Source organism: Dama dama, chromosome 22, assembly GCF_033118175.1.
Source record: "Dama dama isolate Ldn47 chromosome 22, ASM3311817v1, whole genome shotgun sequence".
Taxonomy (NCBI): domain Eukaryota; kingdom Metazoa; phylum Chordata; class Mammalia; order Artiodactyla; family Cervidae; genus Dama; species Dama dama.
This window is the reverse complement of record NC_083702.1, coordinates 7,582,419-7,609,692: the sequence shown is the minus strand read 5'-3', so window position 1 is coordinate 7,609,692 and position 27,274 is coordinate 7,582,419. Positions and strand designations below refer to the sequence as shown.

General features: G+C 56.2%; 2 protein-coding genes across 2 annotated transcripts; one reads left to right on the top strand and one right to left on the bottom strand.

Annotated features, from left to right (window-relative positions):
* The first annotated feature begins 394 nt into the window (after positions 1-394).
* CSDC2 (cold shock domain containing C2) lies at positions 395-14,896 on the top strand. Its single transcript, XM_061124439.1, has 4 exons — positions 395-561; positions 10,322-10,620; positions 11,906-12,028; positions 12,789-14,896. Exons 2-4 carry the CDS (start codon positions 10,445-10,447, stop codon positions 12,949-12,951), a joined length of 462 nt encoding a protein of 153 aa, XP_060980422.1. The 5' UTR covers positions 395-561; positions 10,322-10,444; the 3' UTR covers positions 12,952-14,896.
* A 21-nt stretch (positions 14,897-14,917) lies between these two features.
* PMM1 (phosphomannomutase 1) lies at positions 14,918-25,443 on the bottom strand. Its single transcript, XM_061124437.1, has 8 exons — positions 24,947-25,443; positions 22,306-22,423; positions 20,740-20,816; positions 20,518-20,609; positions 20,222-20,321; positions 16,674-16,749; positions 15,835-15,950; positions 14,918-15,461 (listed from the first exon to the last, which is right to left on the bottom strand). The coding sequence occupies exons 1-8, from the start codon at positions 25,031-25,033 to the stop codon at positions 15,339-15,341; spliced, it is 789 nt and encodes a 262-aa protein (XP_060980420.1). The 5' UTR covers positions 25,034-25,443; the 3' UTR covers positions 14,918-15,338.
* Positions 25,444-27,274: the final 1,831 nt, after the last annotated feature.

The window sequence follows — 27,274 nt, the reverse complement described above, 5'->3', positions numbered from 1 at the left end:
TCACCCTCCACCCCACGGCCTCCCAGCAGACACACACACACACACACACACACACACACACACACACACACACTCACCACCCTCCTTGGCTCTCTAACTGCCAGGAATGCAGGCTGTCCCCAAGCTCTTCCCCCTTGCATTCCTCAGCAGCTACTCCCACCTGGCAGGGCAAATTATACCCTGGCCTGGCAATAAAAGCCACTTTCCAGAAAAAGAAGCTTCGGGGCCCCAGAGAGACGCAGCTCACTCTCTCACACCGCCCGTGTCTGACTCAGGGGCCTGGTGTCCCTTTAAGCAGGGAGTACAAATTCCCACCCCGGTCCCTCCCTCCTGCTCTTCCTGACGTCAGGAGGAAGGCGTGTGTGAGTGAGTGAGGGGCCTGAGGTGCCGCATGCTCACACACACACACACACACACACACACACACACACACACACACAGAGTCAGACACACAGCACATCTCTCAGACCCATCCCTGCACATCAGCTCCAAGCACGCCGGAGAGAGGCCGAGTCTGAACGGCTGCAGGAGGCTGTGTGGGACCTCGGCCGCCAGGGAGAGGTAAGGGGCTAGACCCTGGGGCCTTGGGCGCTCCAGCCCTGGAAACTGGCTTTAACGATGGGGGGCAGAGGGAGGTGCGATGAGGGGGCGCTCTGGGAAGGTGGGTCCCCTCCCCTGGGGCTGGCCCAGCCCAGTCCACTTTACAGAGGAGAGGCAGGCGTGTGTGAGCGTGGAAGAGCCCACCCGGCCATCCCACCCCCCTTCCTCGCTCTGCCTGGCCCCCAAGGGAAGCTGAGGCTGCGTGGTTCCCTGTGAAAGGGCGTCTGTGTGTGTGTGTGTGTGTGTGTCTGGGACTTGTGTCTGGCTCAAGAGGCAGAGAACAGCAGACACCTGCCAAGCCGCAGCCGCAGCCTCCTGTCTGGGAATCGGGGGGGGGGAGAGAAATGACTGGAGAATAATTGGGTTCCTACCAGACGCTGAAAGCAGAGCTCAGCAGGGAGAGACATGGATCGTTCCCCCTGGCATTTGGGGCTGGGGCCGGGGAGGGGCCGTCCGGGGTGGGAGGCAGGCAGACAGTTGGACCTGGAGCAGCTGTCTCATCCTGACTATTTCTTCCGCGATGTGTTGGGGATAATTGGACTAATTGGCTTGGAGAGGTGGCTCCACGCTATTATTTCCCCCTTGGCCTTGGAGCCACCCCCACCAGGAGCTTTTGCTTCTCCCAAGGCCGCTCCTCTCCCAGGTCGGCTGGTCTCGCGCTGACCTCCACCCTTGCCAGGGTGAAGCCCCTGGAGGGCAGGGGTGATCAGCCAGGGTCTGCTGGGTCCCCTACCGTGAGATTCAGGGACTCAGGCAGCCTTGGATAGTAGTGCCAAGTCCCCGAGTGGCCTGACCCTGGCACAAGGAGTCCGGGCGGAGATAAGGGGGTGATGCTGGCACCCACAAGGGAGACAGCAGGTTCCTGCCAATCTGCCAGCCTGCCAGACTCTTCCCAGGGAGAGGGGAGGGGGACACAGGGAGCGAGAACAATAATAAATACCGAGTGTGAACTGCTGCATCCGCTGGGGCTGGGGGAGGGGAGGAGGAAGTGCACCCGGGTGGAGGGTGGGCCACCTTTCTGAGAGCCTGGCAGCATGCCCGCCTGGATGGGCTCCAGGGAGGCCTCTCCCTGGGAAGGGGACTGTCTGCAGCCCCCTGGGGGATGGGGAGCCAGTCCTGCAAACCTGACTCTATCTCAGAAGCCTCTGAGTCCTCCAAATTCTGGATATCTCCTCCCCCCAGCATTTCCTTGAAGCCTTTTCCAAAAACATCTATTTCCCATATTTGCCCCGCCCCTCTGGGTCTGTTTGACCCTCCTCCAAAAAAAAAACAAAACAAAAAGAAAAGACAGGTGTAAGTAGGAACCAGCTCACAGGGGCCTAGGAGAGGCCAGAGGACAGTCTTGGCCACAGAGGTTTCTCTCAGGCCTGGAGAGAGGGGATGGACAGTGGTCGTGGAAGTCCACTGGCCGTGAAGGGAGCCTCCCTAGGAGGAACTCAGGGGTCCCACACTGCAGGCTGGTGAGGGAGGGAAACCCGCAGGCTAGTCTGGAGGCAAGTCCCCAGGAGTGGCACCAGCAGAGGGCGCTCAGGGCCTGGCTGAGCTGATCGGTCCACTGGTCACAACTAGCGCACCCAGGACCTAAAGCCTGGTGGGAAGAGGAGGGCTCGGGGCAATCCGGACCTTTGTCCACGCAGACCATTAAGATAGGAGACAAGAAGCAATGGGGTGGCTCTTCCCCCCTGCCCCACGCCAGCAAAATGATGGCCTCCAGGATGAGTTGGCCTGGCATGCTGGAAATCTCATGGGTCATGTTGATTTGAGTTCAAGCTTAGCCACTCTTAAGTGTGACTTTGACCAGTCCATTTCTCTTTCCAAGGAGGGCTCAGGGTGGGAAAGCAACTTGCCCAGGGTCACACAGCCCAGCGGAGCTGGGATGTGAGTAGGGCTCTCTCGTGGTGCCCATCCTAGCATCCATACCCTCACTAACACCCACGAAGCCCAAAGGCCTTAATCATAGGAGCCCTCCAGGGCAGCCTGGGGACATGACAAGGAGGAGAGTTATAGGGTCTCAATTAAGCGCAAGTATTTGCTGGGGCAGTGCCCCCCTGACCCAAGTCGCGCACACACACATACACACACGCTGTGGGAGAAGGAAAGAACCAGGTTTAATTAGGTCACCTCCAGCTGTTCCAGCAGCTTTTGCACTGATGTATTTTAAGGAGTGTCTGAGAGGCTGGGGGAGGGCAGGGGTGCTAGGGAAGAGCCAGCTTCTGCTGGTGGTCCTGACGCTGTTTCCTCACCCTCCTCAGGCCCATCCTGGGTAAGACCTCAAAGTCCAGAAAGCCCTTCCAGCATCACCCTGTGTTCCCTGTCCTGCCCCCTTTCTAAGTCATCGGACCCACGCCTCCCCCTGTCCGTTCCTTCTCAGTGGGGGCTTGGGCTGGGATGCTTTTATGGAGGGAGTTGTTTTTAAGCTTGCTGTAGTTGGCAAGTGACTCACCCAAGGTCACGGTCTGAGTCAGCACAAAGCCAGAAATAGAACCCCAAGCCCCGTTCGTCCTTCTGCAGGGGCGGCGGGAGCTTGCAGGGACCCGCGGGTCCTCCCTCCCTCCCTCCTGCCTAAGGCCTCTGTCCCGCCCCCCCAAACATCTCTAGGGTGCTAAAGTGCGGGCCCCAACTGGCTATGTGACCCTAATAAGACGCTTCACCTCTCTGGGCCGCAGCTTACTCCTCTGAAGAATGGGGTTATAATTATAATTACCTAGTAGGTTTGTTGTGAGGGATAAATGAGGAAAGGGGGCAAAGGGCTTGCCACACCTCTTGGCACATGGTTACTAATCCATTGATGGTGGCTATGATCTTGTCGTGACCAACCACCCTGGGTCCCTTGTCTGTCTGTCCCCCCCGGCCCCGGGCTCTCTCAAGGCAGGGCTGTCTCTCCTCCTGTTTGTTGTCCCAGTGCCTGGCAATCACACTCAGTTACGCGTGTGTTTCTGACAACCTCAGAGGAGAGGTGGAGTGACCCTCATGCGTCATATGGATCAATGATGATTCATGTAGCCAAGGAGAAAATTGAGGCCCAGAGAAGGGCATGTGCTTGCCCTAGGTCACACAGCACCGGATGGTTGAGCCAGCTTCGTTTCCCTGACTTGCCCAAAAGGAAAGGGATTCACAGGGTCAGCAGAAGACTCACTGGGCAGCATCTCCTGCCCAGTTCTTTTGGGGGAGCTGATAATTGGAAGAGCCCCAAAGCCAGGCTGATGGTCACCTGCTGATGTGGCTGAATCACCATTCACAGCCCCATGACGCTGTATCAGGACCTTGCCTAGGGTTATCTCTGAATAGCTCTGATGTTTTATTTTTACCTCCCCTGGCCTTTTGTCTGCGGAATCTCTGGGGCTTGATCTTCATGCAGGGAAATGAAGAGAAGATTGGCTGGCAGGGTCAGAACCAAAACACTCTCAGGGGGACCACTGACAGCTCCTCAGTTCCTCTCGTAACCTGGACAGGGTCTATGATTCACCCTATTTGACAGATGGGTAGACTGAGTCTCTGGAGAAGGAAATGGCAACCTACTCCAGTATTCTTGCCTGGAGAATTCCACGGACAGAGGAGCTTGGCAGGTTACAGTCCATGGAGTCACAAGAGTCGGACATGACTTAGTGACTAAACCACCACCAGACTGAGTCTCAAAGAGGGAGTGTCAAGACTTCCCTGATTGTCCAGGGGCTAAAACTCCAAGCTCCCAATGCAGGGGGCTTGGGGTTCGACCCCTGGTCAGGGAACTAGATCCCACATGTTGCAACTAAAGATCCCACATACCACAACTAAGATCTGGCACAGCCAAATATCTAAATAAATAAATATTTTTTTTTAAGGGAGGGTCACCCAGCTAGGACACTCTAGAGCCAGGAGTCAATCCTGGGTCATCTGGGACTCAGGCTGTCCTCTTGCCCTCCAGCTGCTAGTTCTGAAGGGTATTATTCCAGGCCAGAGATGCCCCCAGGCAGGCCCACCAAATCCCTTGGGGGTCAGGCTCTAGCTCTGTTTGAGTTAAACCAAATGTTCTACAAACACATCTATTTCTCTGCTCTCAGAATTTATTTCCCCTTTACTTTCTCAGGGAAAATTCTTCTGGGAACTTATCCTCAGAGGAAGACACCATTTGCTTTCAGACAAATCTGGCCTCTGTCACTTACCTGCTGTGTGACCTTGGGCAAGTCACTTAACTTCTCTGAGCTTCAGCTTCCGCATTTGTAAAATGGACACAATTGTAATTTCAACCTTTCGGCAACTGGGAGATTTAAAAATGGAAACTAATTTCTGTAAAGACTCTCTGGGTTTCCCTGGCAGTCCAGTGGTTAAGACTTCACCTTCCACTGCAGGGGGTGCTGTTCTATTCCTGGTCACTGAGCTAAAATCCCATATGAATGGTGGCCACAAAATCAAAACATAAAACAGAAGCAGTATTGTAACAAGTTCAATAAAGACTTAAAAAGGACTTTTTTGTAAAGACTGTATATAGCATTCAGATGATCAAAGCCCTGTCTTCCCTTGCCCCCTTCTGCAGCAATATTCTGGAGAAAGACTCTGAGCTGGAGGCTTGCTCTGCATCCCCTTGTTTGGCTCTCTCTAGCTTCCCAGGCTACCCTGCACTGGGCAGCTTCTTCAGGTCCAGGGCTCTGGCACGGACCAGAGAGGCAAAGTCTCTGTCCAAGGTCACACAGCATGTCAGTAGCAATACAAGGACTGAACCCAGGACCCCTGACTCCCCACTCCATGGCTCCAGAGTCAGATTGCCCTGGTTCAAGCTTTGGCTCAGACATTAATTGCTGTGTGGCCCTGAGTGAGTGACAGCCTCCCTGAGCCTCAGTTTTCTCACCTGCAAAATGGGGTCATAAGGCAAGGGTTTAAGGCAACAGCCTTAAAGTACTGACGCAGGAACTAAATGAAAGGAGAAACTATGAGGATCAGGGCAGGGACCTAGTGGGTGGGCGAGTCCTTGGGGAAACAGGAGAGGTGAGAATAAAGGGTGGGTTTTGCTCCAGGGTCTCTCCTTCCACCCACTCCCTCTTCCCCCTTAGCTACCCTGCCTGGGAGAAGCACCCTCTCATCTAGCACCTACTCACTGCTTCCCACACTCCATCCCATGTCATCCTCACTGATGCCCCTGGAGAAGGGGCTCTTGTAATCCTCATTTTCCAGCAGAGGAAGGAGAGAGGGAAGATCCCAGCCCCAACTCCTTCCTGAAGTCCAACTCCCCACCTTCTCCCCACTGGGTGGGTGGGGAGATGGATGGGGAGCTGGAGGGGATACATGTTCTGTCACTGCTGTTATTCTGACCCCTTCCGCTTCTCCTCTGCTGCCTGGCCCACTGCAGGAGGGAAAGGAGGAGGCTGCCCTCCACCCCTACCTTGGATAGTGCCCCTTACCCCTCCCCACTGCCCACATCGCATGGAACCTGACAGCCAGGCTCATTCAGTCTTGGGTCTGGAGGCCTGGCTGGCCGGAGCAGGGCCCAGCTCAGCTGCATCTCCCTGGCAACCACTGTGGACCGCCTCAGCCCCTCCCCCACCTCCTTCCCTCCCCTCCACCCCCCACGACCTCCCAGCACAGGCTGTCACTGCCAAGCACAATACCAGGCCTGGGAAAACTGTGCAGTGGGCAGCCCAGGACCGCCTTGCTTCCTGGAGAAAGGGAGGCTGAGTTTCTCTCCCTGCCACCTGCTACCCTCACCTAGGTAGGGTAGGGGGCACGCAGGAGTGAGCCCCAGGGCATCTCCTGCTTTTCTGCTGTCATCCTGGGTAGCTTTGCTGCCTGTCTTCCCTAATAGCATTATTGAGGTATCATTCCCACACTATATAATTTATCTGTTTATGATGGACAAGTCAGTGGCTTTTAGTGTATTTACAGAGCTATGCAACATCACTATAGTCAACTTGAGGACATTTTCTTCACCCCCAAAAAGAAACTCTGTACCCATTAGATGTCACTCCTTGTTTTCCTTTGCCCTTCCCAACCCCTAGAACCACTAATCTTCCCATCTCCATGGGTTTGCCACTTCTGAACATTTCACATACATGGAATCAGGTAATATGCCATCTTTTGTGACTGGCATTTTCCACCTAGCAGCATGACTTCAAGGTTCAAGGTTTCAAGTCCAGCTGTCATATAGCTCTATCAAAACTTCATTTCTCTTTATGGCTGAATCATGTTCTATTTCATGGTGAACCACATATAGACATAAACCACATGTTCATCTGTTTATTTGGGGATAGGCCTTTGGGTTCTTTCCACTTTGGGGCTTTTATGAATAATGCTGCTGTGGACGTTCATGTGCCAGGTTTTGTGTGATAGCTTTTCTTCTTGAAGCTTCAGTTTTCCTCACTCTAAAATGGGGACAAGTGAATTCCCTGGAGGTCCAGTGGTTAGGACTCTGTTCTTTCACTGCCAAGGGGGCAGGTTCAATACCTGGCTTTTAAAAGTTAATCAATTAGTTTGTTGTTGTTCAGTTGCTCAATCGTGTCAGACTCTTTGCAACCCCACAGACTATAGGATGCCAGGCTCCCCTGTCCATCACCATCTCCCGGAGCTTGCTCAAACTCACGTCCAACAAGTTGGTAATGCCATCCAACCATCTCATCCTCTGTCATCCCCTTCTCCTCTTGCCTTCAATCTTTTCCAATATCAGGGTCTTTTCCAATGAGATGGCTCTTCGCATCAGGTGGCCAAAGTATTGGAGCTTTAGCTTCAGCATCAGTCCTTTCAATGAATATTAAGGGTTGATTTAATTAATTCAATTAGTTAACTAAATGAGGATAAAAATGCCAAACCTGGCCCCTGCCTGCCTCCTCAAGTGGGCTCAGAGAGAAAAACCGCACCTCAGCGTGAGGGACCCTGAGGGGCAATTCTGACCCTCTGCCTGCCCCCCAGTCCCCCGCCCCCTGCCCCCAGCAGCTCTCCTGGCTGGATGGGATGTGTTGGGGGCCTGCTGAGGGGGAGGGACACAGCATCTCCACCCCCAGGGACGGCAGAGCCAGCTCATCACCTTGACCCAGAAAAGTCCCACCTACTGTAGGACATTGAACAGTGGCCAGGAGACCTGCTCCAACGACGGGAGTTGAGTGGAGGTGACTCCTCAGCTATTCCAGTCCATGCAGGGCTCTGGAGTCTGAAGGCGTCTTACACTCTTCCCTGGAAACTATGGGTTTGCAGGGGGCAGGGCAGAGATGGAGGTCAGAAATAGACTTAGCTCAGAGATTCACCTCTGGTCCCAGGGTGGTGGGGGGAATGAAGGAATGGGGGTGAGGAGGTGGAGAACCTGTGACCCTCACTCTGATATGTCATGGGCCATGGGCAACTCTTTATATCCCTGCTTAGTCAAGCCTCACCATAGCCCATGAGGGAGTGAGGCAGGGTTCTCAGCTCCACTGTACAGGTGAGGAAGCTGTTGATGTTCAGTCATTCAGTCATGTCCTGCTCTTTGCCACCCGGTGGACTGCAGCACACCAGACTTCCCTGTCCTTCACCATCTCCCGGAGTTTGCTCAAACTCACATCCATTGAGTTGGTAATGCCATCCAACCATCGCATCCTCTGTCATCCCCTTCTCCCCTTGCCCTCAATGTTTTCCAACATCAGGTTCTTTTCCAATGAGATGGCTCTTCACATCAGGTGGCCAAAGTATTGGAGTTCAGCTTCAGCATCAGTCCTTCTGATGAATATTCAGAATATGAATATTCCTTTAGGATTAACTGATCTTGCAGTCCAGGAGACTCTCAAGAGGAGGCTGAGGCTGGTGGAAGTGCTACCCAAGACAGCATCTAACACGCAGCAAAACTGGAGCTCTCCTGGTCCAGGCATCCTGCTGGCCCCGATGTGGCAGACCACCTGCTCCAGGCTCAACAAATAATCTAGCATCTCTTGGAGCCCAAGAGTTTCCCATCCAAGGGGACCCAGAGGGTGGGTGGGTGCATGGATGGGGGAACTACATTCTCTTCCTCCGCAGAGAAAAATATAGGACAAGGGACTTCCCTGGTGGTCGAGTGGTTAAGAATCAGCCTTCCAATGCAAGGGATGCAGGTTTGGTCCCTGGTCTGGCAACTAAAATCCCACGCGCTGCAGGGCAACTAAGCCTGCGCACCCAACGAGAGATCCTGCATGCAGCCAAAAAAAAAAAAAAGGATGAATTTTTTTTTTTTAAAGTTTATCCAGGCACTGAGCTGTTGTCAGGGGAACTTCTATTGATTAGCATTGATAATAGCAATTTATTGGGTGTCTACAAGATGTCAGATGCCGTCACACACACACTAAACCATTGAAGCCATAGTCACTTTGCATGGTAAGCATTCTCAACTTCCTTTTTGAGAGGAAGAAACTGGGGTTAAGGAAAAATCGCCACCATTACAAAGAGCTCACCATGCCCCAGTCCTGTTCTAAGCACATAGAATGTCATCTAATCCTCACAGTGACCTCTCTATGAAGTAAGAACCAACACTCTTCCCATTTTACAGAACAGGAAACCAAGTCAAAGGCTGTAAGTGTTGACCAAGGCTGCACAGCCAATAGTTAGAGGAGCCCACACCCCCGCCCCCCTGCCATGTTGAAACTATTGAGTGGCTTGCTTGAGGTCACCAGGTTACAGGTGACAAAGCTGAGATTCAGACGCAGGTCTGTAGATTAGAAGCTGCTGGCAATTGTGCCAAACTGTGTTCCAGGTCATCGGCCACTTTACCCATCCCACCTCCTAGGTCCCCTTGTTGAAGAACTGAACTTCAAGCTGGAAGGACTTTGTGGTTAGTTTGTCAACTTGGCCCACCATTAACAAAACACCACAGACGGGGGGCTCCATGGAGACATTTAGTTCTTCTGGTTCGGGAGACTAGAGGTCCGAGGTCCGTGTGGCAGCATGGTCTGGTTCTGGGGAGTGTTCTCTTCCTAACTTGTAGACCACCCCCTGCGAGGGCTTCCCAGGTGGCTCAGCAGTACAGAACCCGCCTGCCAATGCGGGAGACACAGGAGATGCAGGTTCGATCCCTGGGTCAGGAAGATCCCCTGGAGGGGGAAATGACTGACAACCCACTTCAGTACTCTTGCGTGGAGAATCCCATGGACAGAGGAGCCTGGCGGGCTACAGTCCATGGGGGCCGCAAGAGTGGAATAGTAATGAAGCGACTCAGCACGCACGCACGCCCCCTGCTGGCTGTGTCCTCACAAGGCAAGCGGACAGGAGGCAAGCTCTTGGAGAGGGGTGAGAAGGACGGAAGGGTCTCTCCAAGGACACCGATCCCATAACGGGGGCCCCACCCTCCTGACCTCATGTAAATACCTTTTTATTTATTCGGCTGCACCGGGTCTTAGTTGCAGCACCTGGGAATCTTTAGTTGTGGCACGCGAACTCTTAATTGCGGCACGTGGGATCTATTTCCCTGACCGAGGACCAAACTCGGGCCTCCTGCATTGGGAGCGAGGAGTCTTAGCTACTAGACCACCAGGGAAGTCCCTTCCCTACCTCATCTAAACCCAGCCACCTCCCAAACACCCCCATCTCCAAATACCCTCACGCTGAGGGCTTCAAATTTCAACACATGAGTTCCCCCGCAGCAAGGTTCTGAGACCCTTGCTAGGTCTTTCTGGTGAGGACCCTGTGTCAGGGGGGCGCTGTGAGTGGCCAGAACTCACAGTCGGGAGCAGCAGGCAGGCCCAGCCCTCCAGACATGTGTCCAGAAGCTGCCCACCCTGGACCACACTCACCCGTACCTCTCTCTCCCCCCTTCCAGACGGAGCCTGTGGCTGGTGAGGCCGCCGAGCAGGGCCAGGCCGGGCCCTGCCCGCCAGGACGCCCAAGCCCTTCGCCGGCCTCTGCTCCTGGGAGCCCGCCCGGCTCTCCCGCTGGCCCCGCCATGACTTCAGAGCCTCCGCCGCCCGCGGCCGTGCCCCCGCTGCACTCCCCCAAGTCCCCCGTCTGGCCCACCTTCCCCTTCCACCGGGAGGGCAGCAGGGTCTGGGAGCGAGGCAGTGTCTCATCTCGGGATCTGCCCAGTCCCCTGCCCACCAAACGGACCAGGACGTATTCAGCGTGAGTACCTGCCCCTTGCCCAGGCTCCGCTGATCTTTCCCAGGACAGGGCTTCAACTGGGGCTGTCCAGCCTCATCCTCCGCCATCCCCTACTGTCCTCACCTGAGGACAGGGGAGTTGTGTAAGGAGCTTCTAGTAACTACGAGCATTCGTTCATTCAGTCTACAAAGCTGTATGGAGCTCCTTCCCCGGGGGATCCAGGGATAAATAAGGCAACGCCTCAGTCCACAAGCTGCTTATAATCCAGGGGGAGTTTGTCCACTGTTCGCGACAGCTGGCAGGGTTGGGGGTGAGGACCCAGCGTCGGGCTTCGGGGAAGATGTCCTAGCTGGCTTTGGAAGATGTATCAGGGAAGGAGGGAAGCTGGGTGCTCCCGCTGGATGAAACAGCCTGGGCAAGAGCCGTGGCACGTGGCTGACCTCTGGAGAGAGGTGGGCAGGCTGGACAGAGACCAGCCCTGGGCCTTCAGAATTAGGTCTCTGAGGGGACTCTAATTGAAGAGGGGGTTTGTGCGAGCAACCTGGGCTTCTCTGGTGTCTCGAACAGTAAAGAATCTGCCTGCAGTGTGGGAGACCAGGATTTGATCCCTGGGGTGGGAAGATCCCCTGGAGAAGGGAATGGCTACCCACTCCAGTATTCTTACCTGGAGAATTCCAGGGACAGAGGAGCCTGGTGGGCTACTGTCCGTGGGGTCACATAGTCGGGCATAATTGGTGACCAACACTTTCACTTGTGGGGGCCACACGGAGGCTGGTTTGGTTTGGCCAAAGGAGGGGTCTGATGGGAGGGGCTGATTGTCCCCTGTGTCCACACCAAGGCCAGGCACAGAGCAGAGGCTTAATAAATGATGCATGAAGGGGTGAATGACAAATGAGCGAACGGGATGGAGACTGCTGCTTCGGGAGAGACTGAGCTCCCTGTTCTGGGAGGTATTCAAGCCTAGGCTGCACATTCTTCACTCAGAAGTCTTACAACAGGAATCCGCATAAGCCAGACCAGCCTCAGCTGGAGAGGGTTCCGTGTACAGAGAGGGGAACTGGCTGGCAGTCAGGCGACCCACTTGCTGGGCCACCTGGGAGAACCAGTTTCCCTCTCTGGGCCTGTCTCCTTATTGTCCAGTGGGATGATGAGAGGACTGAACTAGTCCCACTGTGGGTGGTTTCTGCGCCAGGGAGGGTTTTCTAGGCAGGCTCTGCAGGCAGGGTGCAGGAGGGCTGTGGGGGTCCAGGGAAGCAGGGGGCGGGGTGCTCAGGCCACATTTCCAATCCTCCTACCCTATCTTTAGGACAGCCCGTGCCTCGGCTGGCCCGGTGTTCAAAGGCGTCTGTAAGCAGTTCTCACGCTCACAGGGCCACGGCTTCATCACCCCCGAGAACGGGTCGGAGGACATCTTTGTGCACGTGTCTGAGTGAGTCCCTCCCAGCTCCCCGCTCTCAGCTGGGCCCTGCTACAGGGTCCCAGGAGGGCCTCCAAAATGCCTCCCTAGGCCTCTGCCCTCACTGGCTGAAGTCTGCGGTCCTGGCAGCTTTTTCCGCTCCTAGTGCCTCCAGGGGCAGGGGTGGAGGAGGGCTGGGGCCAGGTGGTGAGGGGGCAACCCCAGAAACCCTGGGACCCACCGCCTGAGTCCTGGATCCTGTTCCCACACCAGGGGGGTTGAGAGGGCTGGGCCAGCCCCTGGGCCTTTCAGCCTGGAGGGAGGCTAGGAGAGGCGGGGTGGTCTTGGTCTGGACCCCAACCCTCATGCCAGGCGTGGCCTGTGGAGTCCCTGAGCCCTGAGCCTTGGGGAACCTCCCTGAGTCCTTTCACACTCTTCACGTGATAGCAGCGGTCCCCAACCTTTCTGAAACCAGGGACTGGTTTCATGGAAGACAATTTTTCCATGGACCAGGCAGGGATAGTGCCGGGATGATTCAAGCACATTGCGTTTATTGTGTATTTCGCTTCTATTATTGTATCAGCTCCACCTCAGATCATCAGCATTAGATCCCAGAGGTTGGGGACCCCTGCGTTATAGCATCATGAGGGGCGGTGTTGATTTCTCTCTTACGAGTCTGGCTCTGGCTCCCCGGCCTAGCGAGGCCCAGGGTGAGGCTGCCCTCAGGCCAGACCACAGGAGCTGTCCAGGGAGGGGGCCTCTCCTGGGCTGACACCCCTCTCCCCGCCACCAGCATCGAGGGGGAGTACGTGCCGGTGGAAGGCGACGAGGTGACCTACAAGGTGTGCCCGATCCCGCCCAAGAACCAGAAGTTCCAAGCCGTGGAGGTGGTGCTCACCCAGCTGGCCCCACACACTCCCCACGAGACGTGGTCCGGCCAGGTCGTGGGCTCCTAGGCTGGGGGGCCCCCGTGCCAGCTGCCGGGGGAGGGGGAGAGCCACACAGGGTAGACGGGCCGCAGCCAGCCCTGCGCCCCCTGCGCCGGCTGAGCCAGTCCCCCGGGTGGCCTCGGTGTGAACATCTGTCTGTCTGTGCTTGTGGACATGAGTGTGGGCCTCCGTCCACCCCGTGACCCTCGTGTGAGCTGGACCGAGGCGGAAGCCACCAGACCTGCCTTCTCTGCTTATCTGCGCTCTCCTCCCTCCCCTCCCCGCCACATACGCACAGGACCCTCTTGACCTCCTAACACCCGTCCCAGGGTCCACCGAGCCTCTGAGGGCCGGCGTCAGGCCTGGGGCTGGGACGCAGGGCATCGGTGGGCCCTGCCCTACCAGCTTGCTCCCCTCACCTCTGCCTCAGGCCTGGCCGGCAGGGTGGGTCGGGGGGGCAGACCCTGCCTGTGCCACTCACACCTCCCCCTCTGGGCTGGGGTCTCCGCTTGGGACCTGGATCCCCCCCCCACCCCAGAAGCCAGGCCAGTGAGTGCTTTGGGGGAGCCCTCTGGCCTCTTGCAGGGGAAAAGGGTGAAACCTGGAGGCAGACAGCCCCCCTCCCCCACTGCCAAGGCCCAGCCTCGGCTCCTTCCTCCTCTCCCCCCAGCACACTGGAGAGGCAGGAGGCAGCTTGGGGAGCTCCTGGCCAGCCCTTCCTCCGCAGCCTGGCGATGGCTGTGAACCCCAAACTGAGGCCATGTCCACTACCCTGGGCCGCATTGAGCCTCGCCGCCTCCGCCCTCCTTGGAGTTAAGGGTCTGCAGTGGGCTGGGGGCAGAGCTCCCCTAGCCTGGACAGAGCCACCCCCTTGCCCTGACTCACAAACCCCACTGATGCTCGGCCTGTGCCCACCCCTCACGGCTGCAAGGGCCCAGCGGTGGACACACACACACCCCTCAGGCAGGGCCGGGCAGGGGGACCCGCCAGAACAGTCCTCAGCCCGGGAGACCACCAGCCCTGCAGGCCCCTTGCCGGACCCTGTTCCCAAAGCCATGGGGTAGAGGCTCCCGCTGGCCCCCAACAGGCCAGTGGCCGAGGTGTGGTCCCCATCTTGTCCATCCCTTGAATGTGTGGTAGCCCCCTCCCCTTTGACCAGGACGTGTTTGTGTGCACTCTTGGGTAGCGGGCCCCCACCACCACCACCACCATCACACTCCCTTCCAGAGAACACATCACCTGATGGGGGAAAAAACAGGGTTCAAGGGAGGGCTTGCCAGGGAATCACCCTTAGGAGATCCAGTCTGAGTAAAAGAGGGGCCCAAATGCCCACGATGGGGAGTCAGCGACTGTCTAGGAGGATCCCGGCCCTGTAGCTATGTGTACCCCACCCCTGTCCTGAGGCTGGAAGACCAGAGCTGTTAGGAAGCACTGGCCAGCCCCCTAAAACTCAGAATGGCCCCAGCTTGAGCTGGGCCTACTCAAGCAAGGCCTGAAGCCTTTCCCCTGAGGAATAAGGCTCCCTGGCTTCCTCTGCGGAAGGTTTACTGGTGCAGGTTAACTCCTGGGAACCCCCAAGACACCCCCACCCCCACCAGGGGTAGGCCCCCCCTCTTAGGCACCAACCAGGAGGCAGACTGTGGTAGCGGCAGCCCTGGGCCGCCCCACTCGTGGCCCCACAGTGTCCAGTCAGACCTCCCGAGACCCCCACCAGCCTCCTGGATCCCCCATCCTTCCTGACACTGGCAATAAACCCTCAACTGTGACTCAGCCTGGCCCAGAGCTGCCTGTCTGTCTGGGTCCCAGGGGTAGGGGCTGGGGGAGGACACCCCAAACAGCTCTTGTTTGGGGTTCAGTGGCCCACCCTCCTGGACTGCATCGCACCTCCTATGTGACCTGGGCCAAGTCCCTGCCACATGCGTCATTCTCATCTGCCAAGTGGGAGGCCGGAACAGTGTCTGTGACTGGGCCAATTAGCCACTCGGACTTCATATCGCGCTCCACAGGGTTTAATGTCCATGAGATAAAGTTCTCACGAATGTGCACGGTCCCCACTGCTCTGCACCCCACGGAGGGCAGGCAGGCAGGCAGGGCAGGCTCTATCTCGTACCAACACTCACACACTCGTCCCGCGTAGACAGAAACCTATTCTGCCAAGAATCCGGGCAGCAGCTGCAGCCAGGGCCATCGGATCAGGCTGGAGGACGGAAGCCAGGCCCACCAGGAGGTGACCAGCTGCGGGTGGCCATCCACACAGACCCTGGGCCCACAGAGCTGGGCCTTCAGTAGGTAACACGAGGCAGGGGTCCTGGGCCAGAGGAGGCGCCTCGGCACCCCCCAACGCCAGGGCCAGGGGCTCTCTCAGGCGTGGGCAGAGCTCCCTGGAAGTCCTGAGGGGCAGGTGTGGGCCCTGGTCATGCCTCATGGGCTGTCTCTGGGAAAAAGAGCTCGCGGCATCGTTGTACCGTGTCCTGCGGTGACACCACGCTGTGGCCGACCGTCCGGGGGTCGGTGTAGATCTCAAAGTCGTTCCCGCCCTGCACGTGGAGGAAGGGCAGTGAAGGCAGGTGTACACACGTGGTGCTTGGAGGAGGTTCCCAGGTTTGGGGCCCAACGCCCACCCTGGCCTGGGGTCCCCTCCCCATACTGGCTCCTACCCAGCTGCTCCTCCGGCCCTCCTCAGAACTGCCGGGAGGCCCACCTTCTTCACTACATCGGCCCTGACTTGCTGTGTGACGTGGGGCAAGTGTCCGACCAGCTCTGGGTCCCAGCCTTCCAATCTGTATAATGGGGCTGCTGAACACCGACTACTTTCTGGGAGTTTTCCAAGAGGTCTGTCCCATCATCCCCATGTCCTGGCCCTGATCTGGGCAGGTAGGAGGACCTGGGCCGAGCCTGAGGCACACTTACAGGGCCAGTCTCGTTCCCAAAGAAATGGATGGTGTCGAAGCAGTCCTGGTCCAGGCTGTCCAGGCAGTAGCGCTTGTCCCAGCCCTCAGGGAAGACGTCAAAGCTGATCATGCCTCCTGCAGGGTGTGGGGGGAGGGGCGGGTAGACGAGGTAAGCAGAGAGGCAGAGGCGGCTCATGGGGCCTTGGGCAAGGCCCTTCATTCATTCGTTCATTCATTTCAACAACGCCTAAGTGCCTACTGAGCACCAGGCGCAGGGCATGGACAGGCTCAGGATCCTCACAGGGTTACAATCCAGGTGGGAGGAGGGGTGGGAAGTGACCAGACCACCTCTCAGCTCGTGTAAGTTAATGGCAGGGGCCGGGGGTGGAGGGGTAGGGAAGCTCCCCCAGCTGGTGTGGTCTGGGGACAGCTCTCCAAGAAGGTGACACCGAGCTGAGACCTCAGCCAGAGTGACAGCTGCCCGGGAGCCATACAATCCTCAGGGCAGAGAAGGGGCGTGCAGGGCCTGGGGTGCAGGGGGCGGGTTTCATTAGGAGACAAAAGGAGCCTTGGAAGGGCTCTAAGCAGGGGTGTGACAGGGGCTGTATGTCCATAAGGCTCCCTCTGGCCACTGTAGGGAATGGACTGTAGGGGGAGGTGGCGGTGAGGGTTCCCTGGGTTTAGGGGAAGCTTTGGGGGCTGGGGTCCCTGCCTGTGTGGGCTCAGCCTGCCCTTGCTGCACCCGGGGGACTGGGAAGGGTTTCTGAAGCTGCTCGGGGTGCAGCCTGGCCTTGGCAGTGAGGCCCTGGGGTGGGCTTGTGTGGCAGACCTCTCAGGGCCTCCATGGGGTGGACGTACCACGAGAGAATCTCAGTCCTTTGCCGGCAAACTCGGTTTTCAGGGCTTCCACGAACTTCTCCCGGATCTTCTCCTTCTGTAGAAGAGGAGGGAGCAGAGTGAGGCTCAGGGGGCCGTGTGTGCTGGGCCCTGGGCTGGGCAGACAGTGCCTGTGAGCTCACTGAGTCTGCCAGGTGGAGGTCATGACCCCCACTTTACAGATGAGGAAACTGAGGCTCAGAGAGGGCCGATGCCTTGTTCAGGGTCACCCAGCCTCAGCGGCAGGGCCAGAAGTCCTGAAAATAAATTCAGGGCCAGGTGTGCTAGTGGAATTCAGGCAGGATATCCTGAAGGAGGTCTTGGAGCAGAGACAAGGAGGAAGGCTGAGGGGATGGGACAGTCTGAGTCCTGAGTCACAGTGTCCACCTCAGGGCGGAGCTCAGCCCTGTCAGCTCTGCCCAGCCCAGCCATGGCTCAGAGTGTGAAGAGCCAAGAGCATGCAGAGACCTGTGAGTAAGTGGCACTGGTGGTTTAGATGCTAAGTCGTGTCCGACTCTTTGTGACCCCATGGGCTGTAGCCCTCCAGGTTCCTCTGTCCATGGGATCCTCCAGGCAAGAATACTGGAGTGGGTTGCCATTCCCTTCTCCAGGGGATCTTCCTGACCCAGGGATCGAACCAAGGTCTCCCGCACTGTAGGCAGATTCTTTACCAACTTAGCCATGTGGGAAGTGGCAGCGGGCAAAGAAGTCAGCAGGAGGCGGGGACGATCACAGCACCCACCACGCAGCAATGTGCCTTCACTGAGCACCTCCCACGTGCTCCCGGCCCCAGGGGACACAGTGGTGCCCAGGAGTCCCCGGCCCCTACCACTCTGGGCGGGACCTTGGAAGTCTGCAGCATATCTACGACCACCAAGAAGGGGACATTCACTCACCAGCCCAGGGATTCCCCAGCCTGGCCTTGCTGGGGCTACAGAGGGGAACAGCCACAGTGGGCCTGGAGGGGAGCACCTTAGCTGCTGAGCTGATGGGGGCCATGGCCGTGGGAGCGGACGATAGGCTCGCTGTGGCCAAGGCACCGAGGCGGGCAGTCCCCATCTGGCCACCTCGAGAGCTCGGCAGGATGATCAGCTCACAAAGGGCCTGGAAGCCAGGCTAGGGAGCTTGGACACATCCCAGGGAACCAAGAGCTGCTGAGGATTTCAGAGCATGGGGGTTAAGGTGCCCAGGTCTGCACTGTAGGCAGTCAATGATGGGTGGGACTAGAAAGGGGGGACAGGCAGGCGGCAGCCAGTGGTTTGGAGCCTGAAAATGTGGTTCAGGGAGCACATGAGACACAAAGGCAGGCTGCCAGGTCCCAGGCCCAGCTGCTGTGCCTCCTGGCTGTGACTCTGAGTCGATTTCCTGGGCTTAAGGATAAGAGGTGTACTGAATGAACCCTGACGGCCTCTCATGGGAGCAGAGATGAGGGTATAACCTTCCCAGAAAGCCTTGGCTTCCCAGGGAGGCCAGCCCCTATCAGAGGCCACTCTGTGGCTCCAGTGTTAGAGCTAAGGGTGCCCCAAGCCCAGAATAAATGGTCCAGGGCAGCTGCACTGTCTGTCTCCAGAGAACCAGGCTGGCCACTGGACAGCTCCACGTGCCAAGTCCAGCCTTGGCAGAGACCAGCACTGTGTCCTCAGGCTGGCTCACGTGCTCTCTGGCCTCAATGTCCTCAGCTAAGGAGGCAGACTACCTGTCCTCAGGGTCTGAGGGGCTGAAGGAAGGTAAAACATTAGTATTAGATCTGTGTTGGTGAAGGGCACACAGATCAGAAGGCTCATGTCCCTCTCCAGTATCAGAAGAGGGCAGAACCAGACCCAAAATACAAGAGAAGACCCTGGGGGCTGTGGGAAGAGTCAGTGTGTTCCATCTCATGAGATGGGAACTGTGATCATCCCCACTTTATAGGTGAGAAAACAGAGGCATGCAGCAGAGAAGCCACTTTTCCAGGTTGCTGGGCGAGTAGGACGTGGAGCTGGGATGGGAAACCTGGGTGGCCCGAGAAAGGGCCACCTCTCAATATGTGTGTGGGAGGAGGTTCTTGGCCAGAGGTCAATCACCCACTCCAACAAGGAAGTCTCCATGCCCGCAGGCACTGCCTGTGGGCCTTGGGGCCCAGGGCAGAAATGGGGATGAGCTGGATAAGCTGGGAGTTGTCACCAAGTCCCACCCAGTCTCTGGGAACCATCAGAAGGAAGCGACCAGAAGCCCAAGTTCAAATCTTTAGGCTGCAACTCATTCCCTACATAACCTTGGGCAAGTCACTTCCTCTCTCTGAGCCTCAATTTCTTCATTCATAAAATGGGGATAACATCATCTATTTCATTCAAAAAGTATGTCTCGAGCACTTTTGTCAGGCATATGCTGGGCCCATGGATCTAGCAGCCAACAGCCACAGGAATCCTAGCCCTTAAGGAGCTTACAGCTTTAGTGAAGGAGACAGATAATCAAGATTTAAAAATAGGTGATTCACTGGATTAGTGGGTGGTGAAGGCTGCTTGGGAAGAAGGAAAACTTTGAAGAGGAGGAAGTACAAGGGGGTGCTGGGTTAAGTGTCATGCTTAGGGAAGGTGACACAGAGGTGACACTCGAGCAGATGTGATGGAGGTGAGAAGACACAGCCCGGAAGTAGGAGATAGTCTGCTGTCTCTAGAATTAGCAGGGAGGACATGGCTGCGGCAGAGACAGCAAAGCGGAGAGCAGAAGGGCAGGTCAGGGCACTTCCCTGGCGATCCAGTGGCTGACAATGCACCTTGCAATGCAGGGGACGTGGGTGCCACCCCCGGTCAGGGAACTAGATCCCACATGTTGCGAGTAAGACCCGAGGCAGCCAATAAATATAGTTGAAAAAGGGCAGCCAGTGGGAAGGTCAGAGATGGGCTGATATGAAAAGGCCTGGGGGACAGCCCCCATCCCTGAGAGCTGAGGGCAGGGAGTGATGAGCAAAATCCAAGTCAAGGTCAGCGGGGGCAGTGCACCCAAAGGTGACAGGGATCTTGGTGTGTTCCAGAGACAGACGCACAGGGAGAAGGTGTCTGAGCCAGGCAGACCCCTCAGGGCTCCAGAGACCACGGGAGGTTAGCCAGCGGGCCCATGGAAGGACTGTTAAGCAGAGCAGCCAGATGTGCTTCAGAAGGTTCTCAGCGGCGCTGCTGGAGAACAGATAGGCAGGGGGCAGAGGCACACACACAGGGGTGAAGGGATTTTTTTGAGACCAACTCGGGAGGTTGAAACCCCAGGAATTACTGTTGGTCTCTATGGAGGTGGGAAGGTGGAAGAGATGCCCCAGGTGTTGCCTCAGGTGAGTAGCTGGTGGTGCTGGTCGCCAAGGGCGGTCACCGAGCCAGCAGTGCTAGGAAGACACAGAAGTGCCAACAACAGTGGCACAGAGCAGGTGTCCAAAAGGGTACCGGTCGAATCAGAACAGCCTGCCACCACCGATCCTTTTCACGGGAGAGAAAATAAAGGCTCAGAGAGGTCGAGTGACTGAGGTCCTAGAGACTAAGGCTGACAGTGGGTGGTGGCACCTTGTCCAGTTCGGAGAACTCGATTCGCTCCTCCAGGGTGCAACTCCGGCCGATGGGCGAGATGTTCAGCATGCCGTTCCGGAACTCGATGAAGGTCCCACTGGGGGCGAGGGGGCGGGTGGAGGGGCGGGGAGGGGGAGCCAGAGAGAAGGAGAAGGACCCTGAGTTCAAATCCATTCCCACTGGGACTTCACGGGGGACATGCATCCACCCCTGGACAAGTCAGGGCCCATCTGCGAGACCCTGTGCCTACCACCCTCCCGCTGGGGGAGTGCCCAGGAGGGGCGGGCTCTCACCGCTTCTTGGGCAGTCTAAGGAGGGCCATGTAGCGGAGGCAGAAGTTGATCAAGTCCTGCAGGAGCTCTTCCCCCAGGTGGTTCTGGATGGTCTGGGCAAGGGACACAGGGCTCTGAGTATGGTGGGCACGGGGCCCCTCCCCCCAGGATAGAAGGCACCCAGGGACTGTTCCACTTTGGAAAAGTGTCCCAAGACCCAGGGGGAGAGGCAGGGGGACTGACCTGCTTGGAGAGCAGCCGTCCATGCTTATACTGCACCGTCCCGTTCTCAGCAAACACATAATCAAACTTCTCGATAACTTCAGGTCCACGTAGAGGCCAGGGGGAAAGCGAGAGTGTGAGACCAGATACCCAGAGCCAAGGAGAGAGGTGAAACCCACACTCCTTGGTTTGGCATTCAAAGCACGCTTGTCCTATCCCCAACCTGCTTTTCCAGCCTCCTCGCCTTTGCAACTTGGTTTTTTTCCAAACATGCACACAAGCCCAGCACACCCCTGGGCCTTCCCTCCTGCAGCTCCTTCTGCCTGGGATGCCCTCCCCCTTCACTTCTCCAAGATCCAGTTCCCTCCTCTGGAAGTCCCCCAGGACTTCCTGGCAGAGGACATCATTTCTGCCCTGCGTTCCCATAGGCCCTTGGCACAGGAACTTTTGTTTTACAACTTCCATCACTGTGCCATCGAGGCTGGCTGCACGGGGTCAGTTTTTGACTCTGACTGCCACCAAGAAGTGGCTGAACCACAGTTAGGAGGCTGCTGCGGGGCCAGGTAAGGGGGAGAGCACCTGGACGATGGTGGGGTGACAGAGACGTGGATACAGGAGACCTGGACACGGGGAGACATTTTTGGACTTGCTGATAAAATAGACAAGGGGTTGGGGAAAGGGGGCTTCCCTGATGGCTCAGATGGTAAAGAATTCACCTGCAAGGCAGCAGACTCAGGTTCAATACCTGGGTCGGGAAGACGCCATGAAGAAGGAAATGGCAACCTACTCCAGTATGCTCGCCTAGAGAATTCCACAGACAGAGGAGCCAGGCGGGCTACAGTCCGTGGGGTCATAAAGAGTCGGACATGACTGAGCAACTAACACTTTCACCCTTGGGGAAAAGTCGAGGAGGTCTCTAGGTCCACAGAACTGCCAGGATGACTTTAGAATCCTCCTCTGTTAAATGAGATAATCATACCCACCCTAAAGCATAGTCGTGAGGATTAAATGAAAGGAAGTTAATACAAGGTCATTTTCAACCTGTGGTAGCTGTTATTGATTAGGCCCATTTTAAAGATGAGGAAATAAAAACTCAGCAGGGAGAACTGAGAAAGGAAACTATGTAAGGGCTGGATTCTGTCTGCTTTGTTCCCTGCTGTTTCTCCAAAGTCAGCACAGTGCCTGGCATATAATAAGTGTTGAGGTGTTCGTCACTCAGTTGTGTCCGACTTTTTGCGACCCCATGGATCGCATGCCTACCAGGATCCTCTGTCCATGGAATTCTCCAGGCAAGAATACCATTCCTTTCCCCAGGGGATCTTCCTGACCCAGGGATTGAACCCAGGTCTCCCACATTGCGGGCAGATTCTTCATCTTCTGAGCCACCAGGGAGGCCTGGCACACAGTAGGTGTTCAGCAAATGTTTGTTAAATCCCCGGAGCAAACACCTGCCTGTTCACTCTGCTTCCTTTGCCGCATAGAAGCAGGACCGGGTCTTTGAAGGCGCATTGCTCCAGGGGTATCCCAAGCTCCCCACACCCTCCACCCCCACCCAACTGTGGAATTGGTTCTGGCCTCTCCTCTTACCTTCATCCCCCTCTCCCAGCTGCTCGGCAATTTTCGAGTAGTCAGAGCCGCCCACCACACCGATTTGTACCCTACTTCGCAACTTTTGCAGGAAGGCAGCCACCTCTGGGTCAATTTTCTGCAGGGGGCAGGGAAGCACAGGTTTCATTGGCACGTCTGGGCCCTCCACCCAGCCCTCACTCAGGGCTCAGAGTCCTGGGAGCCCATGTTCCACCCAGATCTGGGGCCAGTCAGGGTTCAGAACCCAGATCGCCAAATTAGAAGCGCTTGGGTTCAAACTCTGGTTCAAGTTCCTCAATATCAGGATGACCTGAGCAAATGGCTTTGCCTTTGCCTTAGTTGTCCCATCTATAAAATGGGGATCACAGTAGAACCTGGAGAGGGTCACTGTTGAGGATTAAATGAGACAGTGCTTGGAAAAACAACTAGCAACTGGGGCTTCCCTGGTGGCTCAGGGGCAGAGGATCTGCCTGTCAATGTAGGGGACGGAGGTTCGTTCCCTGGTCCGGGAATATCCTATATTCCGTGGAGCAACTAAGCCAGTGAGCCAAAACTACTGAGCCTGTGCTCTAAGGCCAGGGATCTGCAACTACTGAAGCCCGAGGGCGTGTGTTCACAACAAGAGAAGGCCCCGTGATGAGAAGCCCAAGCACCTGCAAGGAAGAGTAGCCCCCGCTCTCTGCAACCAGAGAAAGCCCTCACTCACAGAAAGGAAGACCCAGCACAGTGAAAATAAAAAAATGAATAAATAAAACAAAACAAAAACAACTAGCGACTAATCACTTGAAAAAATGTCCCTCCAAGGAAACGTAAACTAGTAAGTTTCAGTCCTTGTTACTCAAAGCTGACACTATCTAGGATGGACATAGGAGAAACGCACTCAGATGTTGCTGGTCAGAGTGTAAATTGGTATAGCCACTTGGAGGGTAATCTGGCAAGATCTAGTAAAACTTTACATGCCAGGACTCTGTCACCCAGAATTGCCCAGGTGTGTATGTTCACTGGGATGGTTTATAACAGTGAAAAACTGCAAATAACCTAATCAATTGGAGAATGGCACACAGCTGCTCTGAAATTCTATACTGTGCTTGCACAGAATAAGGCACGATTGTGTTTCCAACGTGAGAGAGTGCCAAAACACGCTGTTAATAGTTAAAAGCAAGTTGCAGGAACTTCCCTGGTGGTCCAGGGGGTAAGACACCGAGCTCCCAATGCAGGCGGCCCAGGTTTGATTCCGGGTTCAGGGAACCAGATTCTGTATGCTGCAGTGAAGATCGAAGATTCCATGTGCCGCAACTAAGACCTGGTGCAGCCAAATTAATTATTTAAAAAAATTATGATATCGACTATTTTTTTAAAAAAAAGCAAATTGCAGAAGGGCACACACAGTATGATACCAGTTGCTAAAAACAAACACACACACACACACACAAACTCACGACTTTGGGGATGGGGCTGGGCCACAGTCCTGACTAGTCAGAAGGGACTTTACCCTTCTCGGTTACGTTTTCATTCTTTACAACAGAATGTGTTTGTGAACATGCATACAATTAAAAATTAACTTAAAAATGTACTGTGGACAGATCTAGGTGGATGGACAGCATTGACACTCTAGTCTTGTTTAGGCCTGGGAGCTGTGGGAAGGCAAGGTGGCCAGATTGCTTCCTGTGCCCCCAGGGCCCTCATTCAGGGGAGGGGATGCTAAGACCAGGGTTCCTATAAGCCCCTGCCTTGCCACCCAGACCTAGTGGCTCCTGCTCTAGGAGATCCCTCAATAGGTCCTGGTGGACCCAGACTGGAGGGCAAGAAAGAGGCCTGTTTATCCATGCACCCAGCTGGAGTGGGGGTGGGGGGGGGGGGTCTCATCTTGAGTTAGATCCAAAGGGAGAAAAACTAGGTGTGGAGCAGAGGTTGGAGCATCAACCCGGAGAGATGCTTTTAGAAAGAAAACCGCACTCCCACCCATCCTGTACCACAACATCCCCAGGGAGACCAGACCAGCCCCCGACCCCTCACCTCCTGAAGGAAGAAGCCCCCAAACTCAACCTGAATGGTACAGAGCCCTCCCTCCTTGGAAGAGGAGGAGAATGGAGGTAGGAGAGAAAGGGAAGGGGCTTGAGAAGCTAAATGCAGGCCAGCCTGATTTTGCAAAGGGATGGCTCCGAGACCCCCCCTTGCGCCCACGATCGGGACTCTTAACGCTTAGGTGCGCTGCCCTGTATGGAAACCCAAGGTTCAGACGCCAGCTCTGGGCTACTGGTGTGACCTAGGGCTGAACTGGGGGTGGGAACCAAGGCTAGGGAGACGGGGGCGGGGGGGAGGGGGGGGGTGTCCCGAGGCAGACCTGGCTGGGGAGGGGATTAGGCCCCTGCTCGCAGCTTCTTCCCTCCGGAATCCGACCCATCCCCCTCGCACCCATGCAGAGAACGTGGGCGCGGATGCTCGGGGGTGGGGCTGTGACGTGGGGAATCAGGAGGGCCCATTCCCAGCGGGCAGCCCTGGGGTGTCAGGGGCCGGGTGTTGCGGCAGCCCACGCACGGTCCCGGGTTGTCTGGGATCACGCCGCTGCAAGTCACTCATTCGGCATCTGCGTGTCCGCGTTACACCCGCGACGGGAGCTTCTGAACGAGTCGGGTCCTACCTGGCGAGCCGGCGTGAGGGTCCCGTCCACGTCAAACAGGCAGAGGACGCGCTCCTTCCTGCGGGCGCCCTCAGCGGTGACGGCCATGGTTGCAGTTCCCGGAGCCCAGCTGAGACGAAGGCTGGGGCCGCAGGAGCCGCTCGGGATAGAGGACAGACGGGGCGGGGCCTAAAGGGCGGGGCCTAAGGGGCGGAGCCAGAGTGCATGTCTGAGAGCGCCAAACTGGGAAGGGGCGTGATCGGGGAGTGGCCCCGGCGAGGGGGCGTGGCCCGGATGCGCCCGACACCGGGCCTGCGCTGACTCAGGACGAGAATTCTGATGGCACAGATGGAGCAGGGCCATGGCATCGAGAGGAACAAAGCCTCGCAGGTTCCCTCAGTTCAGTTAGTTCAGTCGCTCTGTCGTGTCCGACTCTTTGCGGGCCCCACGGACTGCAGCACGGACCGGCTTCCCTCGGATTTTACCAAGCCGAACCGGAGGCTGGCCTGGGCCTGGGCCCGGAAGTGAGGGATGGAACCCGGAAGGGAGGGGCGGGGCCAGCGTTGGCCCTTGGTGGGATGGTTCCGATGGCAAGTGGGGGCGGGACGGGGGCGGGGCCTCGAGCCCGCAGTGCAGAGTCCGCGGGCGGGGGCGGGGCTTTTTAGCCCCGCCCCCTCCTTCTAGGACTACCCCTGCCCAGCCCCGCTCCGCCCAGGCCGCCACTCACCCCAGGGCGATCAGTGCCTCTGGGGTTCACCCGCTGCCTCCTAATGCCTTTAACCTACAGATCTCCAGCTTTAAGAAATCTGATGAAAAAAAAAAAAAAGAAATCTGATGGCCTTTGCTCAAGGCTCTGAACTTTGCCAAATGGCCTTCCCTGACCCTTACTTCTCCAGCTGTCATTCTGTCCACCCCATGAAAGTGAAACTGAAAAGTGAAGTCGCTCAGTCGTGTCTGACTCTTTTTCGGCTCCATGGACTGTAGCCCACCAGGCTCCTCAGTCCATGGAATTCTCCAGGCAAGAGTACTGGAGTGAGTTGCCATTTTCTTCTCCAGGGGATCTTCCTGACCCAGAGATTGAACCCGGGTCTCCCTGCATTGCAGGCAGAAGCTTTACCGTCTGAGCCACAGGGTAGTAAGGTCCCACGAAGTGAAGTGAAGTGAAATCGCTCAGTCGTGTCTGGCTCTTTGCGACCCGATGGACTGTGGCCTACGAGGTTCCTCCATCCATGGAAATTTTCCAGGCAAGAATACTGGAGTGGGTTGCCATTTCCTTCTCCAGGGGATCTTCCCGACCCAGGGATTGAACCTGGGTCTCTTGCATTGCAAACAGATGCTTTTACCATCTGAGCCACCAGGGAATCCCGTCCACCCCATAAGGCATAGCTAATGGTTTACTTTCTTTAAGAAACCTTTATGGCAACTTCCCTGGCTGTCCAGAGGTTAAGACTTCGGGCTTTCACTGCAGGGAGCACAGGTTCCATCCCTGGTTGGAAAACTAGGATTCCCTGCATGCCAGGCGCTGCGCTGCCAAAAAAAAAAAAAAAAGTGTATATATGAAAAAAAGAAACTTCTTGGACCCCTCTCTATTCACAACTATTTAACCATTATGTTGACTTTGGAGTCAGTTCTAGGTTGTCTTCCCAGGTTCACCATCCACGGGACTTTGGACAAGTTACTTGACCTCTCTGAGGCTTTTACAGATGTGTTTCCATCTGTAAAATGGGAAGAACACCACCTGTTTTGTAGGGTTGCTTTGCTCATGAAAACAAATAATAAATATGAAAGAGCCCACAGAGTAGGCCCTCTCTGGATGTTGGTTTTATGGCAAATTTCGAAGTTCTTTCTCCTCTTGGAGAAAGCCCCAGCTTTCTCCTAAGATTCTTTGTTTCCACCTTAGAAGGGCTTCCTGGTGGCTCAGACGGTAAAGCACCTGTCTGCAATGCGGGAGACCCGAGTTTGATCCCTGGATCGGGAAGATCCCCTGGAGAAGGAAATGGTAACCCACTCCAGTACTCTTGCCTGGAAAATCCCATGGACAGAGGAGCCTGGTAGGCTACAGTCCGTGGGGTCGCAAAGAGTCCGACACGACTGAACGACTTTACTTGCAGAAGCCAGAATCAAAGGCCCACCTCCAATTCCCTCTGCATTCCCATGGGTTGCCTGGGTAGGCACGCATTTTTGCTACATCCACAATCTTTACCCTGATACCTGTGATCACCTCTGGTCGTTTTGGTCATACTGAGACACATGCATCTGTTGCTGGCCAAAATCTTGGCTTTCTCTGCCTACTGAAGCAGAATAAAAATTACAGAGACAGAGTTCAGAGGAAATAGAAAGGTGGCTTTA